This window comes from Tachysurus vachellii, chromosome 6, assembly GCF_030014155.1.
Source record: "Tachysurus vachellii isolate PV-2020 chromosome 6, HZAU_Pvac_v1, whole genome shotgun sequence".
NCBI lineage: Eukaryota > Metazoa > Chordata > Actinopteri > Siluriformes > Bagridae > Tachysurus > Tachysurus vachellii.
The window spans coordinates 14,751,546-14,766,931 of NC_083465.1; the positions used below are offsets into that span (position 1 = coordinate 14,751,546).

Here is a 15,386-nt window from a genome sequence, read left to right on the forward strand (position 1 = left end):
ATCCCTTTAAGACGCAATTGGGCGGAGCCTACACTCAGGCCAAAGTGTGCCGATGCTCAGGAAGCAAAGCACCGACCATATTAGTCACGCTAGAAGTTTTACAGTGATATTCCACAGCTTTATGTGAGCTCTAGGCTACACTCAAACGCCTGTAAATACAGTTGAATTGATTTAAATTATGCTGGATGGTGGCGCTTATGAAGTTCAACATTTGCCGGTTGCTGGGTTTGGGGAGCGGTAAGTCTCACTCACGCCTTTGGGAACTTTTAACAAACTTCTTTTTAACGATGAGGTGCAAAGTCGGTTAGTTTAACCGTTTCTGTCAAAACAAACAGCTTTTACTCCGTGTCCCGGTCGTGTTTGACTGGATATCCTGCTGAAAAACTCTCCCTCTGACTTCGATTTACGACAGAAAGCGAAGCCGCAACTTTTTTACGTTCTCCTTGTTGTTGTTGTTGGCGGTGTTGTGGAGGTTCTGATGTAAAGCTACGCGGTGAAACGCCTGCAGCAGCTGGCGGTGAGGCGCCACTCACTGAATGATGGCATATTTGTGTTGTGTTTGAGGCTCAAAAGTAAAAAATTCCCTCGACGTGCTGGATTTAAATTTGAAGTAATCAGACTGTGATTAAACTGAGTAACAGTGTAAGTGAAAATTGTGTCATTACGAACAAAATAAAACAAACAAACAAATTAGCCAGAGGACGATTTGCATTGTAGCTGCTTTAATCTGCCACAGTTTAGCTTTGTGTCAGCTTGGCGATGTGGCAACGCAACTGATCCTCATGTCTCCTCTGTTTAACTACAATCGTTTCACAACACTCAATGTGTTGTATAACTATATATTTATATTTTAGAATTGTTTATAGATCATAAATCTGAATGTGTAACTGTTGTAAATCACTGTAGAGTTTTTAGGTCCCTGATGACTCCACTTTTCATGAAACTTTGTGTACCTTTAAATGTGATCTTGCTGTTTATTTAGATTCATTAAGCTTTTATTTGTGTGCTTTCAACCCACAGAACATATTGGGTTTATACGCTTACTTGTTATTGATGTGTTCAGCTTTGGATTAAACCTGTTCAGGTAAACTGAATTTAACTGTAAATGTAATAAATTTGATCCTTTGGATTTATTATTTGATTAGTTGTAAATTAGTAGATTAGTAGAAAATTACCTTGTCCTAATGGTGTAAACCTACTGATTTATACGAATCCACCTTCTCTCCGTACCTTATATCATCCATAGGAATATCTGTCCTTAAGAAGCTATTATTGGAGCATCTCAGCACATGTGACAGATTAATTTGTTGTAGAAAATAGTCACACGTGTGTTAGTAAATTTGAAATCTCCATGAAAAATCGATTTAGGAGTTGAAAGCAAATTTTTTCTACACGCACCTCAGTCACACAACTCCTATTCTACCAATCACAAATGAAGATATTTTAGCTCCAATAAAACCATATTCTAAATCTTTTTCATGCACTATTATCTACACGAACACCTGTATAAATGTGTATGGCCCTCGTCCTGTTGGAGTTTACCTGATGAAAATGAATAGATTCAGTACACTAATTTTTTTTCCCATCATGTATTCAAGATTTGTTTTGTGACTGTGGAAATGCCCAAGTATTGTAATCTGATATGTCGTATTGCCCACCCCTAGCATTAGGCCTATCTTTTATTTTGATTATGCCTGAGTAAACAAAGCAAATGTTCCTTTACCTGTGTATTTTCCAAAAATATGAGCTGGTATTAGACAGGAGGTAAATGCAGCGTCATTACCGACTAGGGGCACAGACCACAGTGACCACAATCATTTACATAATAGCTTAGAAATTCGTTGTGAGAGTAGAAACACTTGGAATTCAGGAATGCAAGAACTTGTGTACATGCTTATTTTCTCTGTCTAGTATTCAGGCGGTCTAACTACAAAAATGCACACTTTCTCTATTCTACCAGCCAGGTACAGTTGTATCCGATACTGTCTAAAAAAAGAGTGCGTAAAAAGAGTATGACAAAGAAGGGAAAGAATAAAGCCCTTTGGAGTTGCTCTATATCAAGGGTCGTCAGCTCCAGATGCAAAGGCCGAGCATTTCTGCAGGCCAAACTGGAAATATATTGCAGCAGAGCATTCAGTGTAAAAATGGCCAGAGATCTATAGACTGTAGTGTATACTCTGTTGTGGTTTATCAATCACATGCATTTTGATTATTTATTTAGCTGTTGGCAGCTCATCAGTGTAGAGACTGGCTATTGGTTTATAGACATTAAGTCAGAAAAGGAAAAGATTTTTTTAATTGATTTTTTTATTGTTTCTCACCTTTCTGATTAGTGAAGTGACAACATGGCATGTACAAAAATCTGTTCTGAGTTTATTTCATTTGTCAGAAGTGGTAGTGAATGCAATTGTAACCTAAACATTGGAAAGAAATCTTATTAACAAGCAACTTAATATAAATGCATAAGCCAAAAAAGGTACCCATTGTCACTATTTAGTCTCGAAACCTAGGAATTTCTTAAGGAATTTTGAGTGTGGATCTGTAAAAAAATTTAACTGAACAATTCTGCTCTCTTACTACATGTGGATAAAATTAGTGTTTTACAACACAACATAGCTAGTGCAGGATTGTGAAATAATGTGTCATGATAAGCACTATTTAACTTGATGGTAAACAATTGTTTTATGAATCTGCGACCAGCACAACACTGTAACTGAACAGATATCCATAACAGGATCCGCTCTTAGTTACGGTAGCGTACCCCCTCCAAGCAAGTTCATAAGACTGATTTCATATGCATTTTGTTTGAGTTAACATTGATGTAATTTTTATTTGCCGTAGAACAGTATGTAGATTTCTAGTATGCAAAATAGCTTTGCCCCTACTGTTTCAGTTATATTTGTTATATTATATTTTCCAATGATTTACATTTTGTAGTGACAACATTTAATTTTATTAATTAAACTTTTTGCCTTTAATGCGTTTAATTTGTTCAACGTGTGTGAAAATGTTCGTCATACCAACCATAAGCAGCCGTTTTCTTCCCAGTCTCTTTTTTTAATGCATTAGTCAGTAGGTGGTGAAGGCATTATTGCTGTCTGTCCGAGATTCTTGATTCTTGTTAGTGGGATATCTCCAGAGCGGGTGGTTTTACCAGTAGGATTACCAGCAGATGAACTAAAAAATTGGGAGCAGGGTCAAAACAATTGTTCTCTCTTGAGGTTAATAAACATTAACCAGCTAAACACACATACAAACCCACAGCTTGTCGCAGGTAAGAAACCTAGACAGTTTATTTATGTTACGTAAACCTAATTTCTAAGAAGGCTTTATTGTAATTATACATTGTTAAATAATCCGACCGGCTTAAAGACCGGTTTACGTGAAGTATCCTTCATATAAGTTCCTGTATATTAGTTGTTATAGCAATGATGATGCATTAGAACAAACCCATTAATTTGTCTTACAGCTGACACTGTGCTGTTATAGAAGATTAATCAGTTGTAAGGTAAATGAACCAGACTTTTGTGAATTTTGTGAATTTTCGCAAATTTGTGAATTCATTGCTGCTGTGCTACAAATGTTTCATATCATTGACATGTACATTGTTGTGTTCTTCTTTTGCATAAACACTTGGTACCTGTAACCCATGTAGCGCTGTTGACGTTCCATCAGAAAATGTTTTGAAATAAGTTTGTTTTTAAATATCGGTTAGGATTGTACACTGGACTGCTGATCACTACAAAATCATTTGACGACAACGTTTGTCCTGCTTTTCAACTAAATGTATAATTAAGGTTTAGATTTGGATTATTCCAGTGATTCATTTGGTTTGTACAAATGGATTGATTCAGTATTGTCCTTTCAGCAAAACGATCATACAAAATAGCATTCTTCATCTGGTTTTTCTTGTTTTCACAACGCTTAATTTAAACTGGAATCAGACATTATGAAACATGATAGACATGTTAAAATAAGTATTAGTAATAGCAAGGCATTTTTCAATGTTAATTTGAGATCATATTAACGCTACCATGTGACTTCAAATCATTGCCATGGTGAATGGGGAAGGAACTACACGATGAAGTAGCACATGTGTGGCAGTCTGGGGGAAACCCAGCAGATGTAGTGATGGTCTTTTCTGCCTAAGTTGCTTCTCTAATTTAAAAAATATATATCTATGGCCAAGATTATTTGTGGACACATGATCACAAAAATAGGTGCTTTTTGTTTACACACACTGAGCACTTTATTAATTATACCTACTTATCCATGTAATTATCTATTATATAAATAGCCAATTATGTAGCAGCAGTGCAATGCATAAAATCATACAGGTTCAGGCCACCAGCGTCAGGTAATGATCAAAGCAAACCAACAGAATTGGGGATTATGTCCGGGGCACGATTGTTGGTGCCAGACAGTCTGGTTTGAGTATTTCTATAACTGCTGATATCCTGAGATTTTCTCATGCTTGTGTCTCGAGTTTCTTTAAAATAGTGCACTAAAGAAAATACATCCAGTGAGCACATGGACTGAGAGAGGTAGACGGAGAATGGCCAGACCAGTTAAAGCTGACAGAAAGGCTACAGTAAATTAGAACAAGTCTGTACAGTTATGGTGAGCAGAAAAGCATGTCAGAAAGTCAGTCCTTGAAATGGAGATGCTACTGCAGCTTCTGCTGAGGGACACGGATGATTAGGCCAAAAATTGGCATGAACAGTATGAATCCCTGAACCCAACCTGCCTTGTGTCAACAGTCCAGGCTGATGGAGGTGGTGTAATGGTTTAGGGATTGTTTTCTTGGCACACTGTGGTCTTGTTAATAATCAATCATCACTTGAAAGCCACAGCCTGTACTTTTTCTGAACATCTGGTGGCTTTATGTCCATAATCTTCTAATGGCTGTTTCCAGAAATGATTATTCACCATGTCACAGAGCAACGGCCATCTTAAACTGGTCTCATGAACATAACAATAGATTCAATGTTGTTAAGTGGTCTCCCCGGTCACCAGCTCTCAATCAAATAGACCAACTGTGTATGAAAGCACGATGCCATCATGTCAACATGGACCAGAAAGAACTGCTTCCAAATCTCCTGTGGAACCCATGCCATAAAGAATTGAGTCTGTTTAGATAACAAAGGGTGGCCCTTGCCAGTATTAGTTAGTATTAGTCCTAATAACATGTACTGAGTGCTTGTCCATCTAATTTCATATTTAGTTCAAGTCCTCTTTGCTATTATAATAGTCCCTACTTTTCTGGGAAAGGTTTTCACTAGGTCTTGGAGTTTAGCTGTGGGGGATTTCCACGTTCAGCCACAAAAACTAGTGAGGTCAGGCACTGATGTTGGGTGAGGAGCTGTTCCAGTTCATCCCAAAGGGGATCAGTGGGGTTTGAAGTCAGGGCTCTGTGCAGGTCACTCAGATTCTTCAAAAAATGTCCTCAACATTGTTTGGGGCCTATAGTTCTTGTAAAAAGAACATTTAATTCTCCAGCATACAACGACATACTAAACAACTGACCACTTTTTGCTTTGCGGCATCATCTTGGGCAAGAACTACATCTAGGTGTGGTGGTTATTTCCTTATTTTTCCTTATTTAATTAGTTCCTTTTTAAAATTCACTTTTTTTGTCTGCGTGTTTGAAGATGACCACAACCTTAAGTTTGCTTTCCTGCCATGAATCACAGTTTGATCAAAGTGTTGGATAGTTATGTACTGTAACAAATCGGATATGCGTCTAATTGTGTAATTTTGTAATTAGACATTAGGAATGGTCTTTCACAGCAGTTGGAATGAAATCATTTATAGTGATTTTCTTTCTTTTTCGGTTTTGGAGCTAAGCTGATTCAGTCTGAGCTAAAGAAATCATTGCAGAGATGTGTATGTTCATATTCGTTAATGGTGAACACAGGATTCGCAAGCCTAACTATGTGCAGAACAGGATAAGCTCTGTTTTTGACACACCTTCTCATGAGTCATTGCAATGAAAGCTGGCCTTGTTTTGTAATGCACATTGTAATGCTTTTCATTTATTTATTTCTGTTTTGTTATACACTGCTACAGTGCAGATCACACAAACAGTCATTACAGATTCTATATTAGAGTTATTATACTTGTATCCTGATGCATGTTTCAGTTCAATGAAATATTACATATCTTCAGTGAATGCTTTTGTGTGCTCTTACATGTACCGTATCAAAGCACCACCATATCACATTGGATTTAAAAATGCATTCAGTTTCAAATTTCATATAATTTTTACCCCTAGCTTTACTTTAAAACATTGATGGTTCACATATTGACCCCCACCACTCTACTTGTTCATTTGGACTGTGTCATCGGTTTTCTGACTGCTTTCTTTCTAACAGTCTTAAAAATAATTTAATCTGTTGTTCCATTTTGTATTTTAATTCCATGGAATGTAAGAAGAGAACTTTCTGAGGAACTTTGTGGGTTGCAGGCGTACATAGCAGAAGAAGAGCTTTTGTATGCCAAGCCTAAACCAATCACATGACCAATGGGACTGCATTGTTGTATGTCACATGCACAGTATCAGGCTTGCATCTGAAATGCTGCTGTCTCAAGTACTATGCTCTGGGAATGCAAGTTATAGGTCAAGAAGCTGCTAGTGACCTCTGATCTCACAGCCACTTATGATTTTCTTGTTAGATTAATCTCAGGATAATAAGAAGTTTCCGTTTTGTGGATGTGTGCCAATCAGCACGTGAGCATGTTCGTCAGGACTTTTGTTCGTGTTCGAGTGGGATGACTCCTTTTTGTCTCTCCTCTGTTATTTGGGAATCTTTTTGCCTGTACTCTTGCACCTATCTCTCTCTCATATTAGATATCACAATTGCAACAAAAAAGATTAGTGTAATGTGTCAGTTTTGTGTAGTTTGTCCAATGTCTCAGATAGCAGTTTTGTCAAGATGGAATGCGTTCTATGTTCGATACATTTCCAAGATTCACTTAGTAAAAATTTTAGTGTTCATTTTCTGCTCAATGCCAGTGTAATGTCAGGTTTAAATAATTTATTTGTGTGAACGCTGAAGCTGTGGCAATATATCTGACTTGACGGTTTTTATTCAATGAAGCAGACAACGCTTTCCTCGTTCTATGCGAACCCAAACTTTCATCGTAACCTTTAAACAAGAGTGATTAGTAAATTTATAGAATGGACATCTTCTGGTTTTCAGATGAGTCAGTCAGGGTGTTTTCAGGACAACGTTAAGCTTTAAGCAAATAGAATGCAAAGCGCACGCCCTGCAGCTTCACAAAGTTTAGGATGAATCCACATTGCCACATTGTCATCTGCTTAAATTATTAGCCTCCTTGGATTATTATCAGATTCTATTTGATTATTTCCAAACCTTCTGGGCGTTGCCAGGGCCTAGGATTTAAGGCTTGTATTTTTCACACCTATGAGCAGAAATGTCTTCATGTTAATCCATGAAGCACAAGAAACTGTGCTTAAGAAGCTAGGATAGATTAACAGTAATTGTATGCTAGGCTGTTATTTTGTTTGGCCTTTCTATGGACTGTGTTAAGTTTTGTTTATTCTTTTAATTGCTTATACATGAGACTTTTGTGCTCAAGAAATTTAAAGACGCAGGAACAGCACAATAAAAAGGGAGGCTTAAAGTTCAATCACAGACAAAAAGCTGTGAAAACAGACATCCTTTTGAACATGGTGATGTAGCCTCAGCCTTTTTCCTTCTTCTGCTTTTGTGAAATTAGATTTTTTTTCTCTTCTGTTGTCACATGCTTCTGTTGTCACATGCCACTTTTGCTTGCAGCTTCTCAGTTCTCTGTACTTTCTCTGCTCTGGCTCTCTCTCTAATGAACTGACATTGTTGGCTAGAGTTGGACTTGTGTTTAGATGTTTAAATATGTTAAAAATGTTTTCTGCAACTCCTACACAGGCTCCAGTGACCAGACGCTGGAGAAGATGGAGACTGGAGCTACATCTGACCACAATCAGGATGCACTTTCTCAGGTACAGGAAATGGTGATTTTCATTTGATGAGCCCAGTGTTCTGTGGGTGGACAAGTTAATTGAGTTTGCCTGATTCTACTGGCAAATGCAAAGTAATCATGTTAGTTTGTTTCTTGCTGCTTCAGAATGGTTTGAATGGAGAGGAGGGCCTCAGTGAAGAGGAGAAGGCCAGAAGGAGAGCTGAGAGACGAAGAGCTAAAAGGAAGGTTGGCCACATTCTTGCATCCAAAAAATTTTTTTTGTGATATCAAAAGACACATGATCAATATTAATAGTAACGCAAGAGAACTAGCAGGATATTTTTCATTTTCTTTTCAGCGTCAGAAAGAACGGAAGAAACTCGAGCGAGGTAAAAAAGACGAGCGCAGCGTACAGGTACGCAGCAGTTTGAACACCTTTACGTTTATTATGCAGAAATGGCTTTAGGGCACAGTTGTATTTCCGCATTGCATTGTGTTACAGTGCTGTTTTCCTTCCTCTTTTCTCAGGAGGAGGAAGAGCATGCAGGTGTTGACTCTGAGCTAGATGATAGTGGCTCTGAGGTTGATGAGCAGCAGACCGAGGAGCAGCAGATGGAATTGAGTGGAAAGGTGATGGAGAATAAATGTCCTCCATGCAAGAGTAGTGAAACACCACCACTGGCGTCGGGAAACAAAGGGAACCAACAGCCGTCAGCTTGCGCCAGTGAGGAGGTGCTGTGCATGTCGCATTTTTTAGGCAATCGGAGTAGTTCTGTGAAGCTGTAAGAATAGGACTGTACTTGAATGGTTTGAGTGGTTTAACAAGCTGCTGTTAAACCTGCCACTTCGATCTCTTTTCTTCAGGATCCAGAGTGGGATGTAAGCAGTGCCTTTGTTGCCAATGCTGCTAGTCACCTCAGGCCCATAGCCAAGAGCAAAGCAGGCCGTAAATCCAAAGAGAACAAAGAAAATGAGGCCAGAATCAAAGAGGTGAGTGTAACATGCATACTAACAATGTGTGCTTATGAATACATTTTGTTGGCATAATTATTACTGCATACGAGAAAGCTGTAAATCCTACATTAGAATATTAGACAGCTGCATTTGTGCCATACTGCATAAGCAGTCAAGACAGTAACCTAATATATTTTATATATAACCTAACCTTTATACCTAATCAGTTAGAACATGCGAAACAACACTGGATCATTGTGGCTTCTTATTTGAGATGGTAGCTGTGAAGCTGTTGGTACGAGGTCAATAATCTCCCAAAATATACCTCCTGTAATACTCTGTGTGATTGTTCCATTAAGATTAACAAAGCAAATAAAACAAAAGTCAAGGAATACCATAAAAGAGTCGAAATGAATTAAAAGAACATTTAGCTTAATGTTTCCTGTTGCTTTATCCAAGTGGTAAATTAAAGTATGCTGAAAATGGAGTGTTTCTGATGATCCGGCAAGAGCTGCGTGTGCTGACAGCTTTGTGCACCGGGCCTGTGGCCCTCTGGCTGTGACACGCTTTTATAAACTCCATTGTAAAGATTTCTTGGAAACGTTTTTTGCACAGCACCCACTGCTTCATTTATGAGTAAGACTGCCGATTTTCCTTTCAGGTCAGTGGATCCGAGTCTGTGACTAAAAGAAGTGCCTTACTGACTGGTATGTTCTAGAAACAGACACATACGCACATACAAAATTTTACTAAAGCATTCAAGCATGCGTGTTGAAACTGGTTTGTTTATTAACGTGTATGCTAAACAGATCTGAATTCACTTCTGCATGAAGATGTTCATAAATTGAGATCATTGAGCCAATATATTAAATCAAATACACTCACTGTCCACTTTATTTTGCTCATACATGCATCTTTATACCTAATCAGCTTATCATAACAGTACCACAATGCTTAAAACCATGCAAGTGCAGGTCAAGAGCTTCAGCTAATGTTCATATCAAACATCAGAATGGGGAAAAAATGTGATCTGTCACTTTAACTGTCATGTGGTATCAGGTGGGCTGCTTAATTTATAAAATTGTTGATCCCCTGGAGCATTCACACATAGCAGTCCATAGAGTTTACTCAGAATGGTGTGAATAAAATTCTTTGAGCGTAGGATCTGGAGGCTAAAACACCTTGGTGATGAGAGAGTTCAGGGGAGAATGATCAGACTGGCTTTTTATAGTGAGCAAGTATCTGAGGCTATCACAGGCTCCTAGTAACCCAAACCTAACAGTGAAGACTGGAAGGAGGCCAGTATTTTTTATATTTATATTATTATTATTTTTCATTTATTTAGCCAAAACAGAGATGTGTAGATCTGAAGCATCTGAAGCTCCTGACCGTCATCTTGCATGATTTTATGCATTGTTCTGCTGAAAAGATTAGCTGAATAGATAAGTTCATGAATGTGCAGGTTTTCCTAATAAAATGGAAGGTGAACGTGTTTCTCAAAGCGTTTTTATGCTGGAAAAATTGTTGAAGAAACGAGCTTTAAGCGAATGGTAATGGTGTGTGTGTGTGTCTGTGTGTGGAGACACATGCTTAAAAGAAACTGTGGGCAATCCATGCCAGCAAAAGCCCCATCTGAATATTTGCGGCTGTGTGTTTATTATGGGGTGGTTTTCTTTCTCTCCATTGCAGAAAAGGGAATCAGACTGGTAAATGAGGGGCAGTACAGTGAGGCTGTTAATATGTTTACAGAAGCTATCAGATGTGACCCAAAGGACTACAGGTACCATCATTCCACATTGACAACAAATACACACCATTTCACTTCTCTGATATTAAATTGTACCCTTTTATTTGTGCTATGGCAGATTTTTTGGGAACCGCTCATACTGTTATTACTGTCTGGATCAGTACAATCTAGCACTTGCTGATGCTGAAAAATCGATTCAGATGGCCCACGAGTGGCCTAAAGGTTATTACCGCAAGGGAAGTGCCCTCATGGGCCTTAAGGTAAAGGCAGACAGCTATTATCCTCATGATCCGAATAATTATGATTTGGTGTTTGCAGTTTTCATCATGTTTACGCTGTTTATTGCCCTGTTAGAGGTACAGTGAGGCTGAGAAAGCAATGGAGCAGGTCCTGAAGCTGGATAAGGATTGTGAAGAGGCGGCCAATGACCTTTTCTACTGCAAAGTGCTGCAGTTAATGGTTTGTGAAGGAGCAGAATCTGCTCCTAACTACATTCATGTTATTAGTGAGACCTTAATAGTCAGCAAATTGTTGCTTATTCTGCTGACAAGAGAAGAAACAAAACTAGTGTAGTGTATGACTGAGTGCAAACAGCTGTGAAGGATTAAACAAAATGTCTTGTTTCTATTTGTTCAAAAGGATCTTGGATATGAAGAGGAGCATAGTGTGCTTTTGCTTGAGAAGTACAGCACAGTACAGGCTGTTCTGGCAGCCAGAGGTACACAATTAAACAAGACTTTATTGAACAATGTGTACAGTGCAGTTATTCTTTCCGCCACTTGGGGGCAATATTGCCATATACTCATAATAAGGGGATTACAGTAAGGGAAATGGATAGTGGTGGAAAGGGGTAAAATGTTATTAATCATTTAGATAAAATTCTTTTCACAGATGCAAACAGTGACTCTACACTTCTTCAGCCAGGGTGAGTGAAAACCGTTGAGTGCAATGTTTCATGTGCTTTGCTTTATTGCATGTATATTGCATGTGTCTCATGGGTTTGCTCATTATCTCTCCGTCTCTGTCTCCATCTCAGAAGTCCGTGCCCTTCTCTCTGGGTGGGTAACGTAACCACAGAACTGACGGAAAAGCACCTGTGGGACTTGTTCAAAAAGTAAGACTAGAGCCCCGAGACTCTACATCTTTGCTGTATTACACTTGTTTATTTTCCATCACGCTGTTGCATTGACTCACTCCTGTTTGTTTTTTTCCAGCCACGGAGAAATTGAGAGCATCCGAGTGCTGCACGAGCGTTTCTGTGCCTTTGTGAACTTCAAGAACGCCAGCATGGCTGCACGGGCCATGGAAAAGCTCAATGTGAGTTGTCTTTACAAGATTTAGAAAACGTTTGCGTATTGTTAATAATTACACAAGATCTTTCACAGTGTTGAGTCAGAGGAAGCACTGTAAACATTTTTAATATTATCTAAACAGATTTTTCCTCCCCCATGTCTCCCTAAATTGGTCAGGTGCACATTTTCATCCACCAGCCAGCTCTCCCCAGTCACCCATTACACCAGGGAGGCTGAAGGCTAACACGTGCCTCCTTCAAGACCCCGTAACCGTATCTTTTCAAACTGCTGCTCATGCTGTATCCCCAGGCCTAATAACACGCTCGGAGGAAAGCATTATCTGCCCCTTTCCGCATACGTGAGCTCACAGACGGCCACGATTGACTAGTGTCACTGTGATTGATGAGGGAGAGAGTAATAACATCCCTCTTACCCAGACAGCTTGGCCAGCTTGACACGGAAGGCTGTGACATCATCGGGATTGAATTCACAATTTCCCTGACAATAGTGCACAGATTTACTGATGGATTATTTCCATTAACCACAGTGTTGAACAGTGCAGCCTCTCAGCCTGACTTCTGAAAGTGATTTTACAACAGGACATGAGTAATAAAGATATGCTGTTTGAATGGAATTGAGTGTAGTTTGAAATTTCTTTTTTACACTTAACAGGGCCATCTGATAGAAAACACACGGTTAGTGGTCCGGTATCCAGACAGACGCATCCTGAAACCATTTCCTGTTTCTGCTGCAGCACAGGCCACGGGAACTGCTGGGTAGTGAGCTTTATATTAATGTATCAAATTTGTCCAAATATCTGTGGAATTTTGTTCAGATTACATTGTTTGTTCCTTTTGTGTGTGTGTGTGTGTGTGTCCTCCAGAGCAAAGCGCAGGGGTCCTGTCAATGGAGACGAGTGCTATTTCTGGAGGACCACTGGCTGTTATTTTAATGACAAGTGCCACTATAAACACATTCCTGAACAGCGGGGCAAAGACAGAAATCCCTGGCAGCCCTGAAACAGTGCACTCATCCTCCTCTTTTTACCTTCACCTCTGTTTATAAATTATTTTCTATTTTTCTCACTCGGAGTTAGAGGAAATGGAAAAAGATTGCATAGACTGTGTGGGTTCAGAGACATTCAGTCAGTGGAATGGGATTTGGGCTTGTATTGTCTAACTGCAGTGCTCTTGGCACAGATCAGCATGACCTTGGTGCCTTGGAGTTGATGTTATCACTTCCAGATTCTCCAAGAATGAACAGAGCATCTGAGACTTGGAACAGAGAGCCAGACGCTTTAGGAAAAGGTTTGAGTGTTCGGTTGAGGCCAGAGTTTGAGGCCAGACCTGGTGTCTCCTGTCATCTCTGCTCCTTTTCCTTCTGTGCCAACACCACTGAGCCAAAGCAAGCTTCTGATCACTTCTCACTTTTGAGTTCATCCCAAACAAATGCCTTTTATATAGATGAGGTGATGTGAAGCCTTTCTCCAAGCTCCATGTTCTTTTATGCCGTATCAAGAAATCTGACACCATAAAAAGCATAGGGTTAAAGCCTGCTAAAAAGGTGTGAGGATTTTACCAAAGAATATGACCATGTTTTCTATGGCGTACATAAGTTTAAAAAAAAAAGAGACAGAGACATCATTTTATATTTATGTTTATCGTGTGCCCTTTTTATGAAAAAGGTTAAGCTCAAATTTGAGCATTGCAGTTCAGTGTTTTTTGTGAACAGGCTTACTTTGGTTTATGACTAACATTGTGGAGGCATAATGTTTAGTTGGGGTAAACAAAATTTTTGTTCATTTTCTCAAAGGGTTTTTGATGCGTTGCTTAAAATAATAATAAAAAAATAACAAAACATAACTCGGTTAAAGCCAGCATTTAAATGCTGATTGTATCCTAAATGATATTTTTCCCCCAAACCTTTCTATATTGTTGCACTTTATACTTCAGCACACACTATGTGAAATTTTCAAGTATTGGTAGTTTGGGAGATTTGTGCAGGTTTTAATATAAAGAATTTGTTTTATATTGAAATGTGCACTAAGAGTCTATTTTTTTCCAAAAAGGTATTAAATGTCTCGCAGTTTTTTTTTTTTTTCTAAAAACATTTTTTTGTTGTCTGTTCTTTCAAGATAATATGAATTGTATGACTGCGATTCTATCCCACTTAACAAAACTCTCCTTAAATATTGTTTACGTATTGTTGTGTTTAGTATTTAGCAAAATTGTTCAGTGTTTTTGATGCTTTTCTTCTTGTTCTGTTTTTCCATCATTTGTGAAATCCAGGAAGTTGTTCTTACCTATGCATACTGGACCAGACCACTGTGGACTTTCTTCTTTAGCATAAGAGCACTGTAGCACCAGATAGTTACAAGGGAATTGGTTCTAGATTAAACTCAGTTTTGTTTTGGTTTTTTTAAAATCTGTCAGTAAGCAGCAGAGCATCATTTCTAGCATCTGGATAAACGTCTAAAATTGGAACAGTTTTTGTTTTGAATTTTTTTTTCATGTAAGGAAAGCTGATTGTATTGAGGGCCTGATTTTACTATTTGAAAAAAAAAAAGGAAACACAAACACTAACCAGATGTGCAGTACTCTATTTGAAGCGGTTGGTGTTTTTCCCTGATATAGCAGGTTTTGCTCTCTACGTCTATACTTCTACATCACATAAACAAGTCTTTGTCTTTTTGCTAGTCAACACACCACTCATGATTGTGCAGTAATATTTTTCCAAAATGAATGCTGTGGTCAGTCATATTAGGCTTTAATTGAATGCAGTAGGTTCTATATATTACCATCCGGAAGAACATGGCATATCAGTCTATATGGATATATATTGATTTAATTGTTGTGGTTCATCCTCTTCATGTTAAAAATGTTAAAATAGTGAGCGTTTGCGATTTTTATTTTTTTTTTCCCCCCAGTTTCTCACTTCTCTAAACACTTATCTTGTTTTTTGCATTATTCATCAAAACAAACCATTCTGACTAAAGGGTTCTAGGTTTTTGGTTGTTTGTTTGTCTTTGCTCAAGTTTGCTGAAAGAAATTCTGTTGTCTGTTTTCCACTCTCTCTTACCATGTTCTAACTTTAACATACATCTACATCTCAACAGACAATCGGTTCTCATTAAGTGTTGTTTCCCTCTATTGCCAAAGAGTTTCTTTTAATAAAGATACTGACTCTAACATTTTCTGATTGGTTTCCATGAAATAAAAAAGAAAGAAATTTGATGCTCTGTGTCATATTTTATATACATATGTGTGCATGTGTACACACACACTATATATACACAGTGGTGTGAAAAAGTGTTTTCCCCTTCCTGATTTTTACATTTTTTTGCATGTTTGTCACATTTTAATGTTTCAGATCATCAAAAAATGTAAATATTAGTCAAAGATAACAGAATGCCAGTTTTTATTATTAAGGGA

General features: G+C 38.3%; 1 protein-coding gene across 3 annotated transcripts; it reads left to right on the forward strand.

The window, feature by feature from the left end:
- Positions 1–19: 19 nt before the first annotated feature.
- Positions 20–15,188, forward strand: zgc:123010 (uncharacterized protein LOC641500 homolog). Of its 3 annotated transcripts, none has more exons than XM_060872459.1 (16): positions 20–237; positions 7,929–8,002; positions 8,128–8,208; positions 8,321–8,377; positions 8,491–8,592; positions 8,827–8,952; positions 9,578–9,623; positions 10,606–10,696; positions 10,782–10,923; positions 11,018–11,122; positions 11,303–11,381; positions 11,555–11,588; positions 11,700–11,777; positions 11,878–11,980; positions 12,628–12,731; positions 12,839–15,188. In XM_060872459.1, the coding sequence occupies exons 1-16, from the start codon at positions 186–188 to the stop codon at positions 12,972–12,974; spliced, it is 1,410 nt and encodes a 469-aa protein (XP_060728442.1). In that variant the 5' UTR covers positions 20–185; the 3' UTR covers positions 12,975–15,188. The 3 variants fall into 3 exon arrangements, with proteins under 3 accessions (XP_060728442.1, XP_060728441.1, XP_060728443.1); XM_060872458.1 differs by having other exon boundaries at positions 21–237; positions 8,491–8,694; XM_060872460.1 differs by lacking the exon at positions 12,628–12,731 and having other exon boundaries at positions 21–237; positions 8,491–8,694.
- Positions 15,189–15,386: the final 198 nt, after the last annotated feature.

Bases quoted from the DNA above. Each gene is read 5' to 3' on its own strand.
- zgc:123010 (XM_060872458.1), top strand. From the start codon at position 186: ATGGTGGCGCTTATGAAGTTCAACATTTGCCGGTTGCTGGGTTTGGGG. The intron at 8,209-8,320 runs GTTGGCCACATT...TTTTCTTTTCAG, and splicing joins GACGAAGAGCTAAAAGGAAG to CGTCAGAAAGAACGGAAGAA. The intron at 10,924-11,017 runs GTAAAGGCAGAC...TTGCCCTGTTAG, and splicing joins GTGCCCTCATGGGCCTTAAG to AGGTACAGTGAGGCTGAGAA.